This window comes from Natator depressus, chromosome 14, assembly GCF_965152275.1.
Source record: "Natator depressus isolate rNatDep1 chromosome 14, rNatDep2.hap1, whole genome shotgun sequence".
In the NCBI taxonomy this organism is placed as follows: domain Eukaryota; kingdom Metazoa; phylum Chordata; order Testudines; family Cheloniidae; genus Natator; species Natator depressus.
The window spans coordinates 12,588,643-12,615,507 of record NC_134247.1 but is presented as its reverse complement, the minus strand read 5'-3'; the positions used below and the strand labels follow the sequence as shown (position 1 = coordinate 12,615,507).

General features: G+C 40.0%; 1 protein-coding gene across 1 annotated transcript; it reads left to right on the top strand.

Moving 5' to 3' along the window:
* Window positions 1-371: 371 nt before the first annotated feature.
* Window positions 372-26,095, top strand: UTP18 (UTP18 small subunit processome component). Its single transcript, XM_074971092.1, has 14 exons — window positions 372-673; window positions 7,332-7,462; window positions 7,635-7,730; window positions 8,774-8,850; window positions 9,107-9,192; window positions 10,411-10,536; window positions 11,021-11,195; window positions 11,735-11,835; window positions 13,611-13,701; window positions 15,353-15,476; window positions 19,600-19,774; window positions 23,382-23,524; window positions 24,369-24,436; window positions 26,027-26,095. Exons 1-13 carry the CDS (start codon window positions 404-406, stop codon window positions 24,391-24,393), a joined length of 1,620 nt encoding a protein of 539 aa, XP_074827193.1. The 5' UTR covers window positions 372-403; the 3' UTR covers window positions 24,394-24,436; window positions 26,027-26,095.
* Window positions 26,096-26,865: the final 770 nt, after the last annotated feature.

Genomic DNA, 26,865 nt, shown 5'->3' with positions numbered 1-26,865 from the left:
CATTGGGTCCCCGAGTCTTCGGAGCCTCCTCGCTCGCCGTATCCCTCTGGACGAAACCATTTTGTGGAGAGGGGGTGCGAAGCGGCGTGCTAAAAACAGCCTGGCAATGGGCCGGTTCACCTGACTCGCTGCTTCTGAGCCCCCTATTACCGTCCAGAAGGTTAGTCGTTATAAGTGGTCCCGTCTGTAGGGGCAATAGAATAGGCCGGCCTGGGAGCCTATCACGTGGAAGAGAAGGATGGGTCATGTGAGAATGTCTTGAGTGAAGGGAACCGGAGTGAATCACGTGAAAGAGGCAGGGCGCTGGTAAGGTAAGTACGTGGTCACGTGGGAGGCAGACCTTTCTGTTTCCGCTTCCGGTTAGCGAGCGACGCCGCCTGCTTTGGCGCTCGGTACGGTCGGCATGGAGCGGGAGCCGGCGGGCGCTGCGGCGGCTAGTCGGAGCCCCGCGCGGAAGCGTGGCCGGGTCCGGGCGGCGAAGAAGCGGCGGCGGCCGTCGCCGCGGACGGGGGCCGCCGGCGATGGGGGCGAGGAGGCCCGACGCGCCCGGCACCTGCGGGTGCTGGCCGGGAGGCCGGCGGTGGAGCGGTGCCTGGAGGAGCTGGTGTTCGGCGGCAGCCAGGGCACCGAGGAGGAGGAGCTGCTGCAGCGGTTGCGGGGCCCGGGCAAGCAGGTGAGGCGGCGAGGGGGAGGTGAGGTAGGTGCCCGTCGGGGAGGGCGCTTGAGAGGGGAGGCGGCGATGATGGAAAAGGGGGGGGGGCTGGTTTGCGGCGGAGGGAGGAGCTATACTCCCTGTGTCCCCCTTGCCTGCCCTCCGAGACCTGGGGCCCGAACAGTGATTTCCCCCCCCCCCCCGAATTTTCCCTGACACCCCTCCCCCCCAAGTTTTTGTGAACTAGTTACATGACAATTGAGGGACGTTGGAAATTTGAATTGAAATTGAAACATTAATACACACTTTAAAAGCATATGCAGTGTATGATAAAATATGTTTATCTAAAAAAGTAGATTTGAAAAGTATGAACATAGACTAGCTTCCTTATACAGCTGTTATTTTTTTATGACAATGTCAGTACATTCTTTTCGGTGATGTTGGCCAACCTAATAATTTCAAATTATGGTTTGTAAGCAAAGTCTAAATGAGCTCTCCCTGACACCTAATGATGAGCTGGGGCGAAAGGGTTCAGGACCAGATTGTATTTACATTCACACCTAATATCTAACTAGGTATCCAGCAAACAGAGCTGTGTTGCCCAAGTGATAGATTTTGGCTGGGGTTAGGTTACGAATCACTTGAGTGGTGGGAGTGGGGGGGATGAAATGTTGTTGTTCTTTATGTATGAGTAAAGGGCAGTAGAACTGTACTTAGCCTGTGCTGATTGGGAGAGGGTGGGGACAGGTGTTTTGCTTGATGGTCTGCCTGAGTCACAAGTACTATTTGACCTGCTCCTCTCCACTGTTTAAAAACAAAGCTCCATAGATAGTCTTTTGTTTTATTAAGCAAACACTACAGCTGAAATCACTGATAATCAGGTCTAAGTGCTTAGACCTGCTGTGGGACAGTATTTCTGTGGAAGACATAGCCCAGCCTGCACTAGCAGTGAGGTTCCTCCACTGAGAGCTCAGCTGAAATCACCCAGAGCTGGGTGGATCCTCAAGAGACCAACTTGGAGAGGTCACAGTGGCAGGTGGCCACAGAAGGTGATGGCGCAGAGCCATTGGCAACAGAGTGATGGAGTGAACAGTGGCACAATGAACAACAGTGGCCAGAGTGAACAGTGAACAGCTGGAGGAACGAGCAAGGTGCCTTCTTGCCCCCCACCTTGGAGGTGAACTCACGTGAAAGCACCTCTGAACTTTGAGTCTCCACTGACCAAGGACAACAGTGGTGAGTGGGGTGCAGTGGAGGGAAAAGTGAGGGGCATGTTAAACAAATGTTTCGACTATATTTTAGTGACTTTGCTCCAGAATGCTAGATTTGTGACTGGGAATGGAAACTTTTATACATATGTTTCCTAGTAGGCCAAGACTTTTAAAATGCATTATTTGCCAAGGTGGTTATCTCACATCGTTGCTATAGTGGTCATTATGTTGGGGAGTTTCTGTACTAAACATTTTTATTATTATAATTAATTTTTACATAAGAGTGGCCAGACTGGGTCAGACTAATGGTCCATATAGCCCAGTATCCTGTCTTCCAACAGTGGTCAAGGCCAGGTGCTTCAGAGGGAATGAGCAGAACAGGTAATCATCAAGTGATCCATCCCCTGTTGCCCATTCCCAGCTTCTGGCAAACAGGCTAGGGACACTCCAAGCATGGTGTTGCATCCCTCCCCATCCTGGCTAATAGCCACTGATGGACCTATTCTCCAGGAATTTATCTAGTTCTTTTTTTAATCCTGTTACAGTTTTGGTCTTCACAGCATTCCCTGCCAAAGAGTTCCACGGGTTGACTTTGTTGTGTGAAGAAGTACCTCCTTTTGTTTTTTAAAAACCTGCTGCCTATTCATTTTATTGGGTGACTGCTAGTTCTTGTGTTATGTGAAGGATTAAATAGCATTTCCTTATCCACTTTCTTCACACCAGTCAAGATTTAAAAGACCTCTATCATATCCCCCCTTTGTCTCTTTTCAAAACTGAAAATTCCCAGTCATTTTAATCTCCTCCTTTTTCATACCCCTAATCATTTTAGTTGCCCATCTCTGTACCTTTTCCAGTTCCAATATACCTTTTTTGGGATGGGGTGACCAGATCTGCACACAGTATTCAAGGTGTGCATGTACCATGGATTTATATAGAGGCAATATTATATTTTCTGTCTTATCTATCCCTTTCTTAATGATTCCCAACATTCTGTTTGCTTTGTTGACTGCCACTGCACACTGAGTGGATATTTTTAGAGAACCATCCACAATGATTCCAAGATCTTTCTCGAGTGTTAACAGCTAATTTACACCCCATCATTTTGTATGTATACTTGAGATTTGTTTTCCAATGTGCATTACTTTTCATTATATCAACATAGAATTTCATCTGCCATTTTGTTTCCCAGTCATCCAGTTTTGTGAGATCCCTTTGTAACTCTTAGCAGTTTGCTTTGGTCTTAAGGATCTTGAATAGTTTTGTATCATCTGCAAATTTTGCCATCTCACCGTTTACCCATTTTTCCAGATCATTTATGAATATGTTGAACAGTAATGGTCCCAATACTGACCCCTCAGGGATACCACTATTTATCTCTCTCCATTCTGAAAACTGATAATTTATTCCTACCCTTTGTTTCCTATCTTTTTAACAAGTTACTGATCCATGAGGACTTCCCTCTTATCCCATGATGGCTTACTTTTGAAAAGTCAATTTTAAATAATTTTTTTTAAAAAAAAAATTATATTTTTAAAGAAATCTAGACGTGTTGTGTGTTGGTGTATTTTGCATTATCCTCATGTTAAATTTGCATTATCCTAACAAAACATTTACTTTATTCATATCTTTTATATGTTGCAGGTCAAATTGAAAATGAATAGACAAAAAACAATACAACGATTTTTCCACTCAGAGGCCTCAAAAACTAACCAAGCTGAAGAACACATCAAGAACCAAGAATATATCAACATGTCATCTGAAGGTTCAAGTGGTGTATTTACATCCAACCAGCCCAAAGCACAAATACAACTACCTACTGAAGGAAACAGTGTCTCCAAATCCTAAAGGCAGTTCCTGATGTTTGTCGGTCAAAGTGTTCCCATTGATTGGAGTTAAAAAAGATGGCTACTGGTGCACCTCTTGCAAAAAAAGGCTTACGAAGAAGGAAAGCTTTCCAGTGCTATAATTGGTAAAAGTGGAGAAGCTTGATTTGTCAGACCAGTCAGCAAAGCCAATGCTGACAAACTACGTGAAAAGGCAGCAGAACACCAGGCCTCTGGACTGCATCAACATGCAGAAAGCCTTATAAGCCTACTTTCAAAGCCAATTTTAGAAGTACTTAATGAGGCTGTTAAGAATGCTGGAGACACAACATAGTTCATGCAAACAAACATGGCCGTGGCATCATACTTTCTAGTTAAGCAAGAGATACCACACACTACAAACTGGAGGCCAGTGTTAAGTGCACTGTCACTTGTTCATCTTGAAGCTGAATGCTGGTTCCGAACAAGACCAGCAAATGCTAACTGTCTTTCTGCAAGAAACTCAACTGACTGGCTAGATGCATGTGGTGCAACAGTGAAAGACTCAACAGTCGAAAAAGTGAAGAACTCTCTCACCACATTCAAAAAATTTGCATACATGGCTGATGAATGCACCGATGCCAATGGGCATCAAGTATTAAGTCACTGTGTACGTTAACTTCATGTCAGTGGTAGGCCAGTAGATGCATTTCTAGATGTTCAAGTTATAGAAGACAGATTGGCTGCATCTATGACAACCCACATCTTAGAAGAGTTAAATACTTGTCAGTAGAACCCCAAACAGATGGCTGCTTGTACATTTGATGGAGCTGCAAACTTCTCTGGAAGACGTGGTGGAGCACAAGCTTTGCTCAGCGAAAAGTGTAACCCTAATCTCTCCTATACACACTGGAGAGGCCATCTACTCCAACTAGCACTAGTATGAGCTGCAGGATCTTCAAAAGACATTAAAAAGGCTATAAATGTAGTGTCTTCGTTATATTCTTTTTTTCAGCAAGAGTCCAAAAAGACTCTATATCTTGGAAAATATAGAAGATACACTGGGACTGATGTTTAAATTAGTCCAATCTGGGAAAACCCGCTGGCTTTCTCATGAGCGATCCTTGGCTGTTGTCTTAATTACTCCAGCCATTATCACTGGCTTTGGAAAGCATCTACAAAGATGAGATGGATCTAAGTAATGAGACTGATAGATTACTTTTGCTACTACGTTCAGAGAAGACTTTTTTGCCATTTTCTCTCTTGTAAGTCTACTGTTGAAACCACTTGGGTCATTAAACAATGCCATCCAGGCATCTGTTACAACAGTAGTAGATCTTTGTCCAGCAATAGAAGCTACATTTGGATCAATCAGAAAGCTGTCCATTGAAAAAGTACTGGAAGAAGCAAAGACTTCAGTCCAGAAGTTGACTAATGAAGGCATTTATATCGAATCCTTAAGTGAAGAGGACAAGAAGTGCTAAGACAACTGAAAAAGTACACAGACTTGATTCTTAAACTACAGCAGCGACTTCTAGATTCTACTCAACCTTTATGTAGCTTTTACAAATGTCAGTGTTTTATAGGACAGGCAGTTGAGTGGAGTGAGGCACTACCAGCAATGAGGCTACCTTGTGATCAGGACAGAATAGAGAATTTGAACACAGGGTGGAATATCATGCGATGAATGAATCAAGATTTGATTTCAACACTAGTGGCTCGACCCGATCTTTGAGCTATGTTTCCTGGGCTGAAAGAAGTAAGAATTCATCTCTTGCTACTCCCGGTCACAGCAGCTACAGCTGAGTGTTCTTTTTCATCATTGAATAGAATTTTGTGTTCTGAAAGAAGTCACCTTCTGCCTGATCATGTGAATGAACTAATGAGCATATCAATTGAAGGAATGGAAGTATTGGACACATGAGAAGCCACCAAAGATGAACGCATTGCATTCAAGAAGCTCATTAACAGAGTTGTGCAAAATTATAACAAGAAACCAAGAGGGATGTAGATATAATGCTTCATAGAAGGCTTTAGTAGCCAACTTCAATTTGTGTGATAGATTTAACTCATGTTTTAAAATCAATAAAATGGCCATGAAACATTTTTCAGTTTTTACTATGGTGCCATACAACCCACCTTCACCCTCAGTCTCACCCCTCATCGGCCCTGACCAACCCACCCCGTAAATTCAAACACCCCCCACAATTTCAATTCCTGGGGAAACCACTGGGCCCAAAGCGCCTCTCGCCAGCTGTTTGCCGGCTCTGGCAGGGCATCTCTGTTTCCAAGGCTGGCTACGTTTTCCGCATGTGTGGAGTAAGTGCGTTGCAGTCCCTGTCCCCAGCACGGGCACAAATAGCAATGCATATGGCGAGGCACTGCTTAGGCGAGCAAAGACACAGCAGAACCCTGTGAGCATGCACCCTAGGTGCCCACTCAGCAACTCCCTCCACTATACTGCTATTGGTAATGGTGTAGTGTCCTGCTGCCTCCCCCTGCTAGAACCTTTCACTGCCATGTGTAGCTAGCTACACGCTGCACTGTGGACACAGCCAACTTTTCACTGCAGTGCATATCCATATGTGCTGCTGTTAACCTAGACCAGGCCTGAGCTTTCAACTGAAGTATGGAGGGGAGGGGACAGGGGAGCCCTTACTAGAATGGCATAGGGAACTGTCTAAATCTCTTTAAATTCATATATGATTTATTTTCCTGATCAGTTTTAAATATAGCGTAAAACTGCTTCAGGTTGTAGCAGCTATTGCTGCAGGCATTTGGATGTAGTGAACATGTGTTTAGAGGCAGAAACAATTCCCAGATCTAGTGGGGAGTTGCCCTTTATTCCCATGGTGCACAGGGCATTAAGAGTAAAAGAATATAGGAATAGCTTGTTTAAAGGTGCATCTTATTACATTTCTGGAACCTGTTGATTTAGGCCAGTGGTTCTTAACCTGGGGTGCACGTAGCCCCTGTGGGTGCAAGATACTCTTTCTGGGCGTGCGAGACATGCCAGATTTTTTTAGAAGGTAAATAATCGAAAACACAATTTAAGCACAGGCACCTAAGTGCAACTGCTTTGTTTCATTGAACCTATGTATTTATTAACATTATATATATTTTTTTAATGATTACTGTAATATTCAAACAAAAAATATATCTAGGTTTAAAGAACTGACCTACTTCCACAATTTTTGATAAGGGGTGCGAGAACATACTTTGAGAACCAAAGGGGGTGCAGGTTGCAGTAAAGGTTAAGAACCCCTGGTTTAGGCTAATCTATCAGTAGCAAAAGGCAGGTGGATTTTATTTTATTATGTATTTTCTAGTATAAATAAACTATTTTCTAAACTTTCACCTTTTATGAGAAATAGTGGGGAATGGACTATGGGAGGGGTGGTAGGTGCCCGTCCTGTTCCCATCAGGGAGGGCACTTGTGGGAGGTGATAGATAAATATCAGGGAGAGGGAGCTGGTTTGCTGTGGAGGAAGGAACTACACTCTCTATCCACCTTGGCTGCCCACGCAGCCTTCCAATGCTGGAAGAGTGGTGGTTTTACTGTTCTTGATTTTTCTCCCCATGTGGAGAAATGTCTTAAAACTTCTACTGTTTAAAGTTGTTATATTTGACCAATGTTTTTGACCAAATGATATTGGTTTTTTAAAGCTTGATGTAGTCACGGGAAATCTTCTAAAAGAGGACTCCAGTGACTCAGAAGTGGAGAATGAAGCAAAAGATAATTTTCCTCCATCTAAAAAACCAGCATGGGTGGATGATGAAGATGAAACCGAGGAAATGTGAGTTAAGCTCCTAAGGTTGTAATCCTAGAAATGGGGAAATAGAGATATTGACTTGGTAGAAATACAGAGTTTGCTATTTTAAATGGCTGGTTCTTGAAGATTTAAAGAAAATAAGGACTGTTAATACACTTTCTGCAAAGCTTTAACATATAGAATGTCTGTTTCCTAGAGTTGACATGACCCATCGTTATCGGAAAGACATGATGAAAAGTGATGCAGAGAAGAAGCTTACCAAAGAAAATCTTCAAAAGAGACTTCAAGAACAGTAAGAATTGTTAATTGATTATGTTAACATAATTTTGCTGCTAATTTTAGTAACATGAGATTAGATGTGTTGTGGTCAAGTCAGTTTCCCCCTATTAGGAGCATTTAAGATGCCCTTTTCTCCTTTTGACCAAGGAATTCAGGCAAATAACTTCAATTCATTCCAACAGCATCAATCATGTTGTTAGGACTTAACAAATAACCAGTATAATGAAAAAAACTACATTCTTAGCTCGTAATTGTGTTGCTTGTGTCCTTGGAGCAGACAGTCTTTTTTCCGTTTCCTTACAATTATTCAACATGATAGAGCAGATAATATACAAATTTAGGCTTCGTAAAATCTGTCATATGTAAGTAGATATGTTGCTTCATCAATCCAATGCATCCAGCCCTACAGGGGGAACGTTAGCTGTCTTTGTGTGCAACAGAACAATTGGGAATAAGAAAGAGACTAATAAATCATTTCACATTGCAATTTAGGCAGCAAAAAGTGCATTGTTTAATAAAGACTTGAATTGTGAAACAAACAGAAGTAATATGCAAATAGCATAATATTTATGTGCGTTTATTATTGCACATTTATGTATATTACCTTACATTTAAGGACCCTTTGTGTATGCATGTGAACTTAGCTATGTAGGCAAGTCTTTATATAAATTGAATTTTACATAAATGGCTAAGTATTTTGCTCAGATTTAAAATCATCACTGCCCTACTCAAGCATTAGAAAACCTTATTAAGAAAGCTAGATTTCCCTCATTTTTTGAGGGAGAGAACATTTTATATATGTATGTCTTATGGTTTAGGTTGTTCACAGATTTTTATGTAGTGAATTCAGTTAATGGAAGCTGGAGTAGAAAAGATCTGTTAAAAACAGCAAAGGAAGATTGTGGCTGCTGTATCTAAGTGAGGTGATGAGATTGTTTGGGAGGGTGTTCTAATGTCTCCCTATTACTGTGTTAAAAATTGCTGAAAAATTTTTGGCAGCATGATATACAGGTTATTAAGAAAGAATGGGCATATAAAATTTCTCTTTTCTTTTAGATTTCAGCGAACTATGGGAGGAGTGCCTTTCTGGGCCCAGAAAGACAAGAAGAAAGCCAGAAAAAGTGAAAATGATGGTAAATTTATGTAAATACATTAGGAAAGTGTTCAGTTCTTTCAACATGTTCCTTTATTTTGTGTGACCTCTTAGAGATTCATTCATTGCCTGGCATTTTTCCTGTTCTAATTGTATACTGGATACCTGCTGCTTTGTGCTCTCTCTGTGCTTTTGCTTATGCAGAGAACACACAAGATAATTTTAAAGAACATCTATGTGGGGGTTCAGGAACAAATTGTACATTCAGTAAGCCGTTTTAAATCTGTTTTAATTAGATGACAGTGACGAAGATGACGAGCTGCTCCGCAAGACGGGCAATTTTGTGTCTGCATCAGAGACTTTACCAAGAGGCATTTTACAGGTAAAACTACCCTCTCATTTCCTTCAAAGTGTTTGAATATAGTTACTGTTGATATATGTATACATATTTTATAACACAAGAAGTGCCATTCTGCTGCTTGGGCAGCAGTGTTTGCCAGTGGTTCTGTGGGTGGCTTACTGCAGGGTTTCCCAAACTCTTGAAAGCTGAAATCTTCCCACTCCCTCTCCAAGAAATATGAAGCCAGTTAGTCAGGGTTGTAAGTCTGTCATGTGGTGTTAAAGACCTACTTATCTCAATTCTTACATCTGTACCCCCTGGCTAGTCCTCAGTACTCTTCTCTTCCCTCCCACTACCTTGGGAGACACTGGTATAGGTCTTCATAATATTTCTCCTCCTTTCTTACATGTTTTGAGCAGTGGAGTACCCTAAAGTCAACATTAATTATTATTGGCGTCTTATTTTTTTACACATTGAAATAAATGAGGCATTCCACCCCTCAGAGGTGTTTCAGAGTCTCTGCAAGCTGTTCAGTCAGTACTCTTGTTTCACACTTTGAATGTTTTCTTTGTAATTATAATAGCTACAAACTTATTTTTTAATTGAAATTGAGCCTCTGCAGAACAATTCAGAGATTTCTATACCCCCAGTCCTCTGAGGCCCCCTGTGTGATCCACTCCATGTTGAGGAGCACCCTCTTACTGAAACAAGTAGTCTGCTTCAGATTATTATATTGTTCCAGATTAGCAGACTGCCAATTTTTAAATTGTAGTAAACGGGGTAAACTATTTTCTGATTTTTTTTTTTTTTTTTTTTAAAGTGTGATGCATTTTGCTATTGTATTAATAGAAGAACTTATCTCTACCACTGTTGTGCTATGTTTGTTTGACATTCCTTTGTGGCTTTCAAAAGTTGAGGTGGAGGAAAAGCAAAATTAGACTTAAAATGGAAGGTCAGTTGAAACCTTATTTACAGCTACTCCATAGTGTGCTATGGATGACACTCTTTAATGCACAGAAATATGAAAACTAACTTCAGAATACCTTTTAGTCTAATGTCTGAACTAGGTGATATTCTACAGTTATGCAGAATGTTCACAAGGTTAACCCAAGGTCCCTCCTGCACGTCTGTACTCTACAAGATCAGTGAAGCTGAAATCCCTTTAAGCCCTGTTTCCATGAGTGGAGTGGAGGAGGGACGTGCAGTTGGATAGGGAACTAATGACTGCATTTAAATCACATTGGTCTGGTCTTTTTCTAGATGAAAAATTGCTTGGACGCTAATAATGAACGTCCTTCTGATGCTAAACTGAGAACTGTGCAGTTCCATCCTTCTGCACAAGTAGTTATGACTGCTGGACTAGATCGGTCTTTATCACTGTTTCAGGTGAGCAGCTTGTGTTGAATTTGTGAAATGAACAATGAGGTAGTGGATCACTTTTTTTAATGTGCTTCTAAAGTGTTGGCTATATTAAATATAAAATAAGTTTTTTATTATGCCAAAAAAGCTTTAGATAGGATTGTTGCTGGGATCACCTCTCCATGTGTCGCCATAGGAATTATGGTTGGCTGAGTTGTTTGGCTGGAGTTGGGGTGGGATATTCTTAATTGAGGGTCTCTATCTGGAAACTGTTCTCACCTGTGATCTATTGTACTTTGGCCACATCCGAAATATGTGAAATTTGTTTTCATCAGGCTGCATAATTTGAAGGTTTCTTTTGGATTGAATGGAGCGATTTTTTTTTTTTTTTTCAGCTGGTATTGACTACACATTCTTGATTCTTGTACTTGCATACAGAAATATATCTGAAAGGCACATTACAAATGAATGTATGAAGAGCAAAAACAACTTTTTTTCTGTCTTCTTGAAGGTGGATGGTAAAACTAATCCAAAGATACAGAGCATACATCTGGAAAGCTTTCCAGTCTATAAGGCTCATTTCAGTGCTGATGGAGAACAAGTTATAGCTACTGGTACACGCAGTAAACTGTTCTATGTGTATGACATGATGAGTGGAAATATTATTCCTGTTCAACAAATAAGAGGTGAGGTTTTATTGCGATGTTCAATGCTTTTTAAGGTCTACAATTATAAAACTTTTGAAAGAAAAAGTAAAATGCTTAATGGTACCAATCCAGATTTACTATAGATCTCAGTCACTTCTGAATGTAGTAAGTATATACTTGCAATACTTTAAAAAAATCTCATTGACGCTCTGATATGTCAATATTCTAAGGAGGCTCTCTGCCAAAATCTTATTTGTAAGCCTGAACTCTTTTAGAGAAAATTCTGTTAAAAATAAAACTTGAACACAAATCTCTCTAGAATCTGAACTCTTAAAAGGTTGGCTATCAGTTGTGTTATGCTTAGGCCAGATAGAATATGAAACTTGACAAACTATTTAAAGCTTATCAGCCAGCCCGATCTTGTTAATTGAAGAGACAGCTCATCCATATAAGAGAAGAGTGTTAAACAGGTGCCTTTATGAGATGCACACTTTTCACAGTGAAGCTGTACGATACACAAAGTGATAAACTCATTGGTGTAAATTAAAGTTCTGAAAGTTTTACTTTTTTTCTTCAAGGAATGCAAGAGAAATTTATCAGAAAGTTTGAAGTATCTCCAGATGGATCGTTCCTGCTGCTTACTGGGACCTCAGGTTATCTTCATTTGTTGGCAATGAAGGTAGCTGTTTGGTTTGTCATTAACAGGGGCTCTCAACCCCTGGGGTATGTTGTCATGGAATCAAGGAGTTGTGATTACCCAGTTCATATTGCTAAGTGGGCATGCTTGGGGGAGCAAGGGGTTGTCCACCACAGAAAAGGCTGAGAACAGCTAATCTAAAATATCTGTAGCTCTTTGGAAACCGTTAACTCTTGCATCTGCTTAATTTTGAAAATACTTCTGTACTTTAAATGAAGGGGCTTTACCATGATGCACTAAATAAGGTGCACCATTTTTATGATAACTGTTGCTTTAAAAAAAGGGTTGTATGTGGCAGAGTGTTTTCTTAAAACAATTTTGTTCATGGTTAGTAGTGGAACTGGATAACTCATGATACTGGTGATGGATATGAAATTTTTCAACTCTGTTTGAAGTCCCATCCATCTGGTAGTGATAGACTGATTTGCAATTTCTTAGTGGGAAAACAGTATTCATGACAAAAATCACTACCCCAATGGCCCTAATTTTGGCAGAGGTACCTAAAAGTGAGCAGGTAATGAGGACTGAACTATACTGTCCATTGCAGTAACCTGTACTATATGAGGCACATTAGTGGGGCTATGGATAAACTTATACTGCTGTTTCGCTCTGAAGATTTCTAGACGTTTTCATTCACATTCACGTTTCATCCAGCTCTTGTATTCACATTAAAACACCAATGCACTTTTTTTGGGGAGAAGCACAAAAAATACCCACGTAAAACCTTGTAAATAGCAATATGTTTGTGTCAGAAAAATAGGAGTGTCGAGCTATTTCAGGTGTTCATGGATTTTAATGTCTTCCTGTTGTGTTCATAATTGTCCTGACACATTTTCACTTCACTTAGTGAAGTGAATCTTGCATAGAATACTATGTGTTAAATGACAAATTTCATATTGTATTTGGAGCAAGCCAAAAACACACAAAGGAGATGAAATACCCTGTCAAAAATGAGTAGGCTGTGCACAGGTTTAAATACTTAATATAAGTTAATGTGTTCATGTTTTAAGCAATATTAACACTTTTTTTTATGGTATCACAAAACGGAAGAAAAGAGATTGTCCTTTTCCTTTTTATAGGTGTCCTCCCTGCCCTTGAATATCTGACAGTCAAGAGTGATTACTTTGCCCTTTTGTGGGAGCAAGTTTTGGGAGAGACAGCAGCAGAGAACAATAGTCTTGAACTTATCTAAAAGCATTTAAAGTTACCTGTTTCAGGAGGGAATATTTTCTAATGGATTTGGAAGCTATCTTTTAAAATCAGCTTACTTCTAATTCACAAATGCAGTAGACCCAGTTGTACTCTCCAGTTGAATACTTACAAACAGTTCTGTTGTATTGTATAGTTGTGTGTAGTGCGTTATGATGGGAATCAGAAAAGAATCAATATCATTCATATATTGCCTGTGAGGAAAATATTTATAGAGAAATTTGCCTCAAATTAAATCTGGAATCATTGGTTAGATGCAATTGCACAAAATAAACTACTCTTATTAACGTTCCCTGTCTGATCTGCAACTGTTTCTATGCAGAGGGACCCATGTGCCTGTGAAGAGCAAGACCAGGATTGGAGCCTGAGTTTGTAAAACCCAAGTCCTGCTAGATGCAGCAGGAATCAGATATTCTTTGATATACTTATTCTGATAATTAAATATTAGGGTTGGTGGGTGGGAATTCAGGCAATATTTGACTTCCACAAGTGACAAAGATCTGATTTCTCTTGGTCTTCTGAATAATTGTTACTCTTTGTTCTCCTAGACAAAGGAGCTGATTGGCAGTATGAAAATAAATGGAAAGGCTGTTGCATCAGCATTCTCTCCAGATAGCAGCAAAATTTACACAAATTCTGGTAAGTCATTTGTGTGTTCTTAACATTAATTTCAGATTCAATCACTTTGAAAATTAAAGTTTATGGATTTTATTTGTAGTTGATTAGGCTGTTAGAGTGGCATTTGGAAATGATACCTTTAAGCTTCAGACTCCATGTACCTCTCTAAATATGTATATAAACCCTAATTTACTTTTGGCCATATACTGTCATCCGTCACTGATGCCCAAAAAAGATTAAGGGATTGTTGAATACAGGGTAAAATAGCAAGAAGGCAAATGAAAGGAAGTTAGTTTGATGGTGAGCAGAATAGAAGGATGAACAAGGATTATGTCCAAAATGCTTGACAGTCATGTACTACTTACAGTTTAGCAAAACTAGATTTTTCGTATCCTGTTGAAGTTGCTTTTAAAGAAAAATCATTATAGGTGAATGCTTGCATCATGCTCTGTAATATTTAATGGGAATACTTTACTGGCCTGAATTGACACACTTGCTGATACAAATTTGACCACCATGAAAATTCTTCACTATTCCTACTTTGGAAGTTATGGCACTTAAGAGGGAAAGAGAGATACTACTGAAATTTACCCTTTTTGAAACCCTCTAACAAGAAGTTGGTATCTTCCGCTTTCTCCTCTCCTGCTTTGAATCAAAAAGCTGCTCATTATTTCTGGTTGAGGATTTATATCTTCCCTCTTTACTTACCTGCTGTCTGATGTTATGCTGCTGTTGGCTGTGTCGATCAGAACACAAAACCAAGTGCACTGTACACTACATATGGAAGACTGAATTCTGGTCAAAACGCTGACATTCCTCAATTGTGGACAAACTGAGAAGCTGAAAGCAAGGTGACACACATAGGAAAAAATTTTAGCAACAATTTAGAAGAAAACAATGTATGCTAACTTATACATCCTAGCTGTACCAGAGAATTCTGAGCAAAGTGTACTAACAGCCTTTCTGTACTGGTATGGCATATTGAAGCATCTGACTATCCTTGCTTTTTGTACTCTTATCCCTTCAAGGTGATCTTGCCTTTCCCTCAGAAGGAGGATTTCTGTTAGTTTAACTTAAAAGCTTATTCAGGCCCCTGAAGATGGGCTGTGGCAGGGTCTTTTGCTGTGTTTTGACTGTTATATAACACTTGGGTGGAGAATACAGACTCACATGGCTTAATGTTTTGGGGACTTGCATTTAAAACAATACTTTAATATTAGGTAAATCTAGTACATACCAAATGGGAATGATAGTGGCCTGTAATTCTGGCTAGATACGTTTTTACTGGTATCTATGTAGACGCATGCCTTTTTTTTTTTTTGTACCAAAAATAGCATAAATAGAAGTGAATTGCCATATTAGGCTAAGTTTCACGTGTTAACTCCTTTATCTTTATTCAAGAGGGTACAAAAAATTGATTTGCAAGTATGAAATTTGAATGTCAGCCTGTTTGTTAGTTTGTTTTCCAGGTGTGTGGGGGGTCGGTTTTTCCTACTATTCTGACGAACTTGGAGACCATAGATATTTCTAGACATGCGTGGTTCAGATTTCTCTAAAGTAGATCTTAAAAGTAAATTTTGATCGTGCCCAATTTTTTCATGGTTATGTAATTGCTACTAGGTTTTATACAGTAGAATCCATTAACAGTTACTTTTCCTTTGCTCATAATTAGACGAGGGTGAAGTTTTCATTTGGGATGTGAAAAGTAGGCGCTGTCTAAACAGGTTCACTGATGAAGGCTGCTTGCGTGGAACATGTCTTGCTGTATCAAAAAATGGCCAGTATGTGGCATGTGGGTAAGTGATGATAAACCAAGCATTTTAAAGTTTTTCAATGTCCTATTTTTTCCTCAGTCATTTTGGTGCTCTTGGGTAAACTGTTTACAACGTGGTAAGTAAAGGAATAGGAGGTGAGACTAGATTTAGACTATGTCTACACTGCAGATGCCGCTGTAAGTTCTCCCATGTAGCCACTCTATGCTGGCGGGAGAAAGCTCTTCTGCTGGCATAATTAAACCACCCTTAACAAGCGGCGGCAACTATGTTGGCGGGAGAGCATCTCTCGCTGACCAAGCACTGTCTATATTCGTGCTTTTTTCTGCGAAACTTTTGTCAGTCGGGGTGTTTTTGTGTTTTTTTTTTTTTTTTTCCACACCCCTGACTGACAAAAGGGCCAGGGTAGACATAGCCTGAGTTTTAGGTGGGGAGCTGCATGGACTTAGTTCTTTCTCATGAACACCTAACAATTGTGTTCCATAGGTATCCATAGTACTGTAATATTACCAAATCTCTCCATTTTCCTTCCATTCAAGTCATGTAGCTGTAGGTGAATTGTGATCTGTTAACAAAGATTCTAGTATAGGGATTTTTTTCTAAATGCCAGTAACGTTTGACTCTTTCGTGCATATTTTTACTAGTGCAGCCACTGTTAAAGTGGTCTAACTACAGAGCTGTTAAAATGCAAACTGGATTCCTGTGACCACTTCATGTTGATAAATGTCAGCTCAAGGTTTTTTTCCTCCTCAATCTCATCCCAATTCTCTCCTTTCTCTAACAGTTAACTCCTTGTTTGAACTCTCTTTTTAATATAGCACGGATTTGTAAGGAGGCACATCGATTTGAAAACTGCACTAATAAAAATTGAGTATTTGCTAAGGTGTTTTGAAAAAAAAATGATGGGGAAAAATGTTTGCTGGTACTTCTTGTGTGGTCAGTTTCACTGCTTCCCTAATCAGTCTACCCTTGCTTTAAAAAGATCCTTAGGTAAAATTTTAACAGGGGAGCAGAAAAAACATTATAAAATATTTTTAAAGGAATTTGAAAAAGACATACTATTTAAAGCCTGGTACATCAAACTGGAATCTTATTGAAATAATGATTTCAGAGTTTAAAAAAAATTTTTTTTTTTTTAAATACAGACTTTCCTGTAGTCTCTTAATTCCCCAGTCCAGCAACTGGGGTCTGTCTTTGTTGCTGAGAACCTATTTTTTGTTGGTTTTAAAGAAATTGAAAGATTCTAGATCCCTATATTTAGTAAGGTGAAAATACTCTGTATCTTGTCTGCATAAGTTTCTAAAACTGCAGATTATTCAGTTTGTCTCCTTTATATACCATTTGAAATACTGAGTTTTAATAGACGTAATTTGGGTTTTAATCGTTGTTCCTTACTATATCCATTTTAGTGGAGTGCACTCTTCAGCACAGAACTTGAGTTTTTTTTCTTGCATCTTTTTATAACTGTTCAGAGGGCTTAATTCTAAGACCATACCGAATACAAAAATGGAATTCATTCTGTCTTTTTAATTGATGTAACCTTCAGACTGTTTATGGCTTTGTTACATACAGCTGCAGTGTTAAAGACTCAGGATTAGAACTGCATTTGTTTAAACTGAACAAACATAATATGTGACGCTTACCAAAGCATCTGGAGTAGGATATGATTCTTTGCCTAAAACCCTTTTTTTAAACTAGATTCTACGTAGAGGTAATGACCAGTTGATATTATTTGACCATGGTTTGATTCATCTTGAAGAGAATCACTGGCTCGGTGATAAGATTATTTCAGTAAATGTAGGTTGAACAAGGTGACTTTCCATGAGGAGGAAATCAATAATGGGTTTCAGTAGCTGGAATACTAGTAACAGTTTTGTATTGTGGGTCAGACCTGAATACTGTAGTCACAGAAAGGGACCATTAGAATTGCAGGATTCAAAAAAGAACTAGATAAGTTCATGGAGGATAGGTCCATCAATGGTTATTAGCTAGGATGGGTATGGATGGTGTCCCTAGCCTTTGTTTGCCACAAGCTGGGAATGAGCAACGGGATGGATCACTTGATGATTACCTGTTCTCTTCACTCTCTCTGGGGTACCTGGCATTGGCCACTTTCGGAAAACAGGATACTGAGCTAGATGGACCTTTGGTCTGACCCAGTATGGACATTCTTAATTCTCCAGATGTGATCTAAACCTGAACATATATCCTTTAAATGAGTAACTAGAAAATAATTTATAGTATTTGTCAGTTGTATGTGTGACAGGTTGGGTCACAGAGACCCCCTTAAGACTGCCACCTGATGTGCTGAGACTGCCTCTGAACCCGTTTTCCCTGGCAGCTTGGGACTTCAGTACCTTGTCTTGTTGAACCAGATATGCTAGCCTGCTGCAAACACAGACCCAGGCCTGAACCAGATCCCCCAAAAAGCTGCAGGCTTAACTGAAAACAGCTAGAGAAGTGCTCCTGTTTCCAGCACCCAGATACCCAGTTCCTAATGGGGTCCAAACCCAAATAAATCCTTTTTACTCTGTATAAAGCTTATACAGGGTAAACTCATATATTGTTCACCCTCTGTAACACTAATAGAGAGATGCACAGCTGTTTGCTCCCCCAGGTATTAATTACTTGCTCTGGGTTAATTAATAAGTAAAAAGTGATTTTTATTAAATATAAAAAGTAGGATTTATGTGGTTCCAAGCAATAACAGACAGAAGAAAGTAAATTACCAAGTAAAATAAAACAAAAACACGCAAGTCTAAGCTTAATACAGTAGGAAACTAAATGCAGGTAAATTTCACCCTCAGAGATGTTCCAATAAGCTTCTTTCATAGGCTAGACTCCTTCCTAGTCTGGGTCCAGCAATCGCTCAACCCCCATAGTTACTGTCCTTTGTTCCAGTTTCCTTCGGGCATCTCTTTGGGGTGGAGAGGCTATCTTTTGAGCCAGCTGAAGACAAAATGGAGGGGTTTCCAGGGCCTTTTATATTCTCTCTCTTGTGGGTGGGAACTCCTTTGTTTTCCTGAGCAAAATCACAGCAACAAGATGGAGTCTGTAGCCACCTGGTCAAGTCACATGTCTATGGATGATTGAGCTTTTTGCAGACCAATGCCATTGTTTACATGTTAGTTTGAATGTTCCCAGGAACGCTCAGATGTGGATTGGCATCTCCCAAAATCCATTGTCAGTTAAGTGTTTCTTGATGGGGCACTTACTGAGAATAGTCCTTTCTCAAGAAGCTGACCAAATGCTTCACTAAGGATACTTAGAATCAAACAAGAACTTTGCCAATAATCATAACTTCAAGTACAAAAATGATACATACAGACAGCATAATCATGACCAGCAAACTACAACCTTTCCATAGACACCCCACTTGGCTGCCTCTGTACAAGACCTGGTGCAACCATAGGACCCTGGTTAAAACAATGATCTGTGTGGTCACAATTCCTGTCAATAACATCACACCCTCCTCCTGAGCTTACTGTCAGAGACTTGAACGCTGTCCATGGCGGAGGCAGTACATGTAAAATCCCTGTTTGTCTCCGGTCACACACCTTCCTCCCAGTTCCTGTCAATAATGTCACAGTATGACACATCTTTGTTTGCCTGCTCCAGATGAGACTTTCTAAACAGAATAAGTGTCTAGAATTGTGACATGTAAAGTGAGTAACCATTTGGAAACTAGTAGTTCAGAATGTTCATTTAATTGTGTATAGCTTATAGCCTTGAATTCAGAATACTTCATCTTTACTGCTGTTACTTCAAGGTTACAATACTTAACCTCTTTTATAAAAAGGTATTACACAGTGTCTTTCATAGATAACCAGGCCAGAAGGGACCATTATTATCCTGTAGTCTGACCTCAGAACTTAGAATTGAACTAGGGACCTCCACAGCTTGAACTAAGGACCCAGACTCACATTTGAGAGTTAATGCTTTGTTTAGCTATTACTGTGGATATTAGTAAATATTCAGTTAGGGGGGGAAAAAAGGGTTTAGGTTTACTTGAATGGTATATGTAGATATGAAACTGCTTCTGATATAATCTAAAATTTAATGTCACAAACTGAGAAAATGTTTCTTTTCCACGTGGTCTTTTTGAATAGACTATCAGTTATTTTCCCCTCCCTCTTTCTTTCTCTAGCTCCTGTTCAGGAGTTGTGAATGTGTATACCCATGATGTTTGCCTCAGAGAAACCAATCCTAAACCAGTTAAAGCTATAATGAACTTGGTTACAGCTGCTACGTCTCTGACCTTCAATCCCACCACAGAAATTTTGGCAGTGGCCTCCAGTGCAGCAGATGATGCAGTCAAGCTGGTAAGTCAAGCCTTTATTCTTTTCAGTGAAGGTTTGCTGTGATGCAAATACCTAAATCGAACAGGATAACGGCACAGGGAAGTGCTTTTATTGTTAACAGTGGTATATGCCTGTGCCAGCCTCCTTCTGCTATCTGATACTGGGTCTATGGAACAAACACCTTAAACTTTTCATTTTTCTTCATACAGTTGTAGTGCCATGGGGCCCTACTCCCAGTTTCCTTTGCACTGTGCAAATACATAACTTAAAGATGGTCTCTGCCTTGAAGAGCCTAACCTAACCTTGATATCTGGTTCACTCCAGTGCCTTCAGGAAACTCTTTCCTCTTTGATCAGCTGTACTTAGTTGACGATCTGAACGCCAAGGGTAACCGTCTGCTAAGTACATTATAGTTATTCAGACTTCTTTACTGGCATTTCAATGCAGCCTTTAGTTGTAGCAGTCTCTTCATTATGGATTTTCTTCTCTAGCTCTTTGAGGTTTTTGGTTCTTCCTTTGTCCTCTTTTTCTGTAGCCAGTGATAGAGCTGTCCGTTGATAAAAAAAATTGGATTAAAAATTGCTTTTTAAAATAGGATTTACCACACTTAGAAAAAATAAAATGGAATTAAATTAAGCAGTATCCAATGATTAACTGGAAGATACAGTAACACACCCCTACATACAGTCCTCATGTTCTTGTAATTACTCAGCAGCTGGGAGGGTTGAACTGAATTCTTGAGAACTTAGTGCTGCTTCTGACTGGCATGAAGATAAGGCTGGTAAAGTAAAGCTCAGCTACCTTCCTTTCTCCATGCTGCTATTATCTGTTTTAGGCAAATAGGGTGGTACTAATGTACATGTTCTTAACTGTAGTAGTTTGAGATGCTACTGAAATCAGCGTAAATTCAAATTGAAAGATGTAGTTTGGTCTGTTGGTTTTGGTTCTGCATATCAGAGATCCTCCACAGTAAATCTGAGGCAAGACTACATGATATGTATTCATTAGACTAGTACTGTAGTAGCAGTCAAATCACATTAATGCTTAATGGAGCTAAACCTGTTATTTCTAATGAAAAGAAACCAGACATAGTGTCATTAAAATGCTTGACTGGAAGAAAATTAGAGGTTAGCTGACTGGTCTCAGTGTATAAAATGACTTAAAACTGTTCTATTATCACATAACAAAGCTATGAAAGATAATCCCAAGATAATGACATGCACTACACTGATGAGAGGAGAATCAGTATAATTTAAATGCATGTATCTAGTGATGTTGAGGTGAAAATACTGTAGAAGTATTGGCCCATTAAATCTATGAAGAAGTGTATTAGGGATAAGTGAGCACCCAAAATACCTTTTTTAATCTGTTTCAAATACAGAAAACGTTTGCTGTTGTGACAAGATGATACCTTGAATTAGTACCTGAGCTGTCAGGGCCTGTTTAGGATTAGTTCTAGACTAGATATATTTTAATCCTCAAACAAGGAGAAGCTTCTGAAGTCAAGACAAATTGAAAATGATTCTATCAATCAAAAAATATGAACTCAGATTGGGTGGGGTAAAAAGTGGGAGAAGATCTTCAGAAATAGATGCTAATGCTTTGTTAACCAGGCTTTCTGTTTGGTACGATAGGCCTTAAAGATGGAAAGAAAGAGGAAATAATATATTGTCTCATTTTCTGTCCAGTTTATAAAGACTTCAGCTGAGGTAAATTCCTGAGGCTCTTTACTTTGAGGCATTCCTGAGGCATGCCTGTCCTTATTTTGGTACCAGACCACCTTGCCACAGACTACATCCACAGAAAGGGCTATTTTTCTATGGTTATGCAAGTGCTGGTGGATCACCAGGGTTGCTTCACTGGTGTGTTGACTAGTCAGGAAGGGTGCATGATACTCACTTCTTTAAGAACACAGGACTATTCAGAAAGGTACAAGCAGGGGCTTCCTTTCCCGACTAGCTGATTCAAGGGTGCTGGAACAATTTGTACAGTGGGAGGTACTGAGAGCCATTGAACCAAACTGTAAACCCTGTATATTGTAGAAACCTCTTTAAGCCAGGGAGTACACAAATACCCCTAGTTCAAGCACCTGTGAGCAGATTACCTTTGGCAATGTTGAAATGCCAGTAGGGGTCTTGGGGGACCCAGTCTACCCCTTACACTCCAGGCTCATTAAGCCGTACACTGGCCACAACAGCCCAGAGGAAAGATTTAACTTCCAGCTCAGCAGGTGCACAATGACGATTGCATGTGCTTTTGGTAGATTGAAGAGGCACTGGCATTTGTTCACTCACAAGATCGAATCTCTGAGAGAATATCCCAATTTTTATAACTGCTTGATGTGTCCTTTGTGATACCTGTGAAGCAGAGGGGTAGTGTGAGAGGGGAAATTGCTGCTGGTAGCCTCCAGGTTGAGTAACCATCCTACGTAGTCCTAAGTAGACGTCTGATTAAATTTGAAGCCTTTCATTCAGTTACTGGAAGGCAGGCAGAAGGATCACTTTTTTTTTTTTTTCTTCCTAATCCACAGCCTTGGAGTTGATGTTGGATCTCCTGTTAATCTAACCTTTCCCAAGCCTCTTAAATCCTCAAATGACTGCCTCTGTTGTAGCTCCTCAATTTCCCAAGCTACAGCAGAATGAAATTGAGCTAATTTCTTGTTTGTTTTACTGCTGCTTCCTTGTTCCCATCAGCCGGCAGACTTGGGAGGACAATAGCATAGAATATCACTTAACCTTCAACATATGATTCTCTGTTTCTCTTCCTGAGCATACAGGCTAAAATAATATTGTAACTTCAATAATAAAAGCTTAGGTTCTGTACAGGCTGATGGCACTTGCTAAGTAATACTTCCTGTCTACCACATGGAAATGGATTTTTCCCAGCCCTATTGTGTACTTTTTAGTATTTAGCATTACTGAACAGTAACAATTATTTGGCTTTCATTTCACTAGTGCTAAGGTTTCAACATTTTAGTGAATCAGCTTTTAGCAAAGAAATACCTCTATATGAAACTCTTTTTTTTTAAAGGGCTACTTTCTTAAGGTTGAGTCAATTGAATATTCATGCTTTATTATGGGCTTTAAATGTACCTTAAGTGTTACATCATTTGAGTTGCTGAATGATGTTAAATTAGTTAATGGTAACAAACTCTACAGTCTCCAAAATATTAGTCCTTAGTCCTGGTGCTAGGAATCATTTTAAAGTAATCATTATTCATTTTTCTCAAAATAAACTCAATGTGCAAAAAAGGATGTCCTGGAAATGTAATGCTGGTATTAAAATGAAATATACCCCTCTGAAAATAGTTGTTTAAAGTGGATACATTGAGGTATCCTGTTCACTTCTTAAACTTTTATAATTTTTTTTTTACTGCATGGCTTCTGGAAACTTACAATCATTTTTCAGAGTAGCAGCCATGTTAGTCTGTATTCGCAAAAAGAAAAGGAGTACTAGTGGCACCTTAGAGACTAACCAATTTCATGAAGTTGATTTCCACTCCATACGGCTAAATGCAGTGCCTTGCATAATGACAGGTTAGTCTCTAAGGTGCCACTCGTACTCCTTTTTACAGTCGTTTTTGTTTTTTACCCAGTTATAATTGATAACTATATCTTTCTCTTAATAGGTACACATTCCTTCACTTACTGTATTCTCAAACTTCCCTGTGTTCAGAAGAAAGCTCATTTATCTTGCTCAGTCGATGGACTTCTCTCCCAGAAGTGGGTTTTTTTCCATAGGAAACAACAAAGGCAAAGCTTTGTTGTATAGGTGTGTATTAAATTAACTTCAATTTTTTTGTTTTAAGGACACTTTACTGTATTTAAGGAGGGGAATAGATGGCTACAGAGACTGGTATGGTAAGGATAGTCTTTGATCTCTAGGGCACTACCTCAAATTGGAGACTCAAGTTAATTAGCTTTTATGCAATGTGTGAAGTGTATATACTGTGCTTGACAAAACATAAGACACATTGCAAGTTCCAAAGAGCAAATCTTGTCACTTCAATTGACGATGAAATGGGGTTTAGTCCACATATTAGTCAAATGTCCATACCAAAAATAGTCCTAGTTGTTTCAGCAGAGGCCAAGGATTGAACAAGGCATAGATTGAATTGTTCTAACCTTTATTTGAGATACAAGTTTAAAAACTCCTCTTTATTTAAAGCTTACTAACTAGAGATTAAAAATCTCACAATATAAATTAGACTTGATATAGGTTGACAAGTGTTGTGTTGGGGGCGGTTATGAGGATAAGGCTTACAACAGTAAGACTGCAAAAAAAGATAGTTAATGTGTGCATCTTGTCACTTCCTCCTTTAATATGAATTTGGGAACATCGTATCTATATTGATTCTTCATGTGCATCTCTTCCCTGAGCTGTTAACATTTGAAGAATATACTTTTGTATAGTCCCACAAACTAGCCTGATATATGATCTTGTAACAAGGCTCTCTGTAGTAAAATATACTCTAGGGGAAATGTTTGGGATTATACATGAGAATACCGAGTGTTTCCAGACACCGTAATAATGAAAGTTGTCTGTCTCCTACAATGAGGAGGAGACAGACAACTTATAAGGTGGTTTGCTTTAAGTGCTTAACTTTTTGTTTCAGGTTGAAACATTATTCGGATTTCTAAGAAGAGAGACGGTATGAGGAAAGTTTCTTTGAATCACAAAAATGTAAGTCATTTTGGGTCAGCTATTAATAGCATAATTCTGGGGAAACATAAGTTTTGATCTTGCTCCTCTTCCCTTGATTAAAACTTCACTTTGGTGTGTTTGGGGGGGGAAAATTTGGGAGGCATTTCATATTTCTTACCTTTTTTTAAAAAAAAAAAATTTTTTTTTCAGGTTGTGTGTAGTACAAGTTACCATGATTTGCATGTACTTGAGGCAGAATTTAATGACGGTTCAAGGAACAAACTGTTGCCAAGCAGGCTCCAATCTCTGCTGCTCTGCTAATGAATCTCTCTAGTCAACATACTACCCCATCAGTCATTAATTTCTTGTCACCTTTCTTACAAATAAGACCCTGCTCTATATATTGTAAATACACCTCTACCTCGATATAACGCAGTCCTCGAGAGACACAAAAAATCTCACCGCGTTATAGGTGAGGCCGCGTTATATCAAACTTGCTTTGGCCCCCCTCCAGTTGTTCCCTGACTGCCCCCTCTAGCGACTCCAGCCCCCGGACGGGCGCTCACTGGCAGCGGCAGACAGCAGAGCAAGGTGGCCCCAGCCCGCTCCACTCTGCCACCTCACAGTCTCGGCGCTCTGCTTCCCGCTGCTGCCGGTGAGTGCAGGGTGGATGGGGAAAGGACACTCTCCGCACTCACCGGCAGCAGGAAGTGGAGCGACACGGCCCCAGCCTGCTCTGCTTTCCTTGCCCCGGCCCCAGTCGTGTCGCTGGGTGCGGGGGGGTTGGGGAAAGGTCCCGGACTCGCCTGCGGCGGGAAGTGGAGCGCCACGGCTGGGAGTGGGCTGGGGCCAGGCTGCTCCGCTTCCCCTGCTGCCAGTGAGTGTGGGGGGATCCTCCCTCCAAGCCCCCTCTCCCGAGCGACGCGGCAGGGGCCAGGGCGAGGGAAACGGAGAGGGCTGCTCCCGGCCCCCCGCTAATCCCTCGGGCCACTCTGGGACTGCGGGGCCCCCAGAAGTGCCCCCCCCCCAGCTCCTGCCTCCCAGACCCTGTGGGGGGGAGCCCCTGACTGCCCCCAAGACTCTCTGCCCCTTATCCAACCCCTCAGCCCGGCACCCTTAACTTGTTGCTCAGAGCAGGGTGTCGGAGCTTTACCGTGTTGTATGCGAACCCGTGTTATATCAGGTCGCGTTCTATCTGGGTAGAGCTGTATTGTAAATATTCTGGCCTCAATATTATCAAACAATAGAATAGTTGCACTGCAGGCTTCAGTGTGGAGATGCATAAATCGGTTTACTGTTGCCATATATTGATTTAGCATGATTTAATAACTGACTGATTTAGGTGTCCAAAAAAAGGTTTAATTTAAACAGTGTCTGTGTGGTATTTATGCCATTTAACCTGTGTATCTAAAAGAGGTACAATACAATCTCATCACATTTCGTTACACGTCGGCTGGGTGGCTTCCACCAGTAACCCAATACTGTAGATCACTTAACCCAAATGCCTGGAACAGTGCAAACTGGGAACAATGGCACTGACTTTATATGTAAACGTCAAACAAATATTCACTTTCTCTGGTGTCTGTTTTCCAGATACTAATGTATTCCTCTGTACTGTTTTCTCCCCAGATGCTGTAATCTTCAGTTACAAGTATACGGATTTCAAAAAAACAGCACAAACTGCTGATTTTTAAAATACTTTTGTATTTTTTATGAAAGTTCCAATGTTGTGCTTGTTTGGTGGCTTTTGTGAGTATTGTGTTGCTTAATAAAAGCACCTGATAACATGTTTCCGGACAAGTCTTTCAACCTCTAATTTACGCCAAAAAAAAGAAAAGTGTTCTTGGAAGCAAGTAGGATTTGAATGGCTGGTGTGCTAATCCCACTCTGTGATCTATCCCTCTTCAGCAAACACTTGAATTCTTTTTTAGTTATTCTAGGAGTATCAAGTATTGCAGTGCCAGAGATGAGCTAAACACATTGAATTTTAACCAGCTTAATATATTAAGCATTTAAGATATTTTCCAAGCCATTGGAACCCAAGTTGGCCTTAAGGTCCTAAAAATACATCTTATAAGAAACTAATTGTACGTATGAATTTTTTTTATTTATCTTTTTTTCTAATTCTTGGCAGAAACCACTGGCTAATCATAAGATACTTTACTTTCCCGAGGTGCCACCTATCAGTTTGTTTGACTCTTAAACTTTCTAACTATGAAACTTTTCAGACATGAGTCAACCTGCAGGGATAATTTTATAGATGCTGATGCTTCATCACTGGTGATAAAATATACAGCATCTCTAATTTCACTCCTTGCTTGGTCTGAACTGGTTTCCTAGCTCCTTCCTTTAGTCTATGACTCTATGGACAAAGGTGAATAGAAGTCTGTTACTTCATAATTGTAGTGATTTGTGATCACTAAGTATTAGCTAACAATTTTAAGTGGAGCAAGGAGGTCTTTTAAATA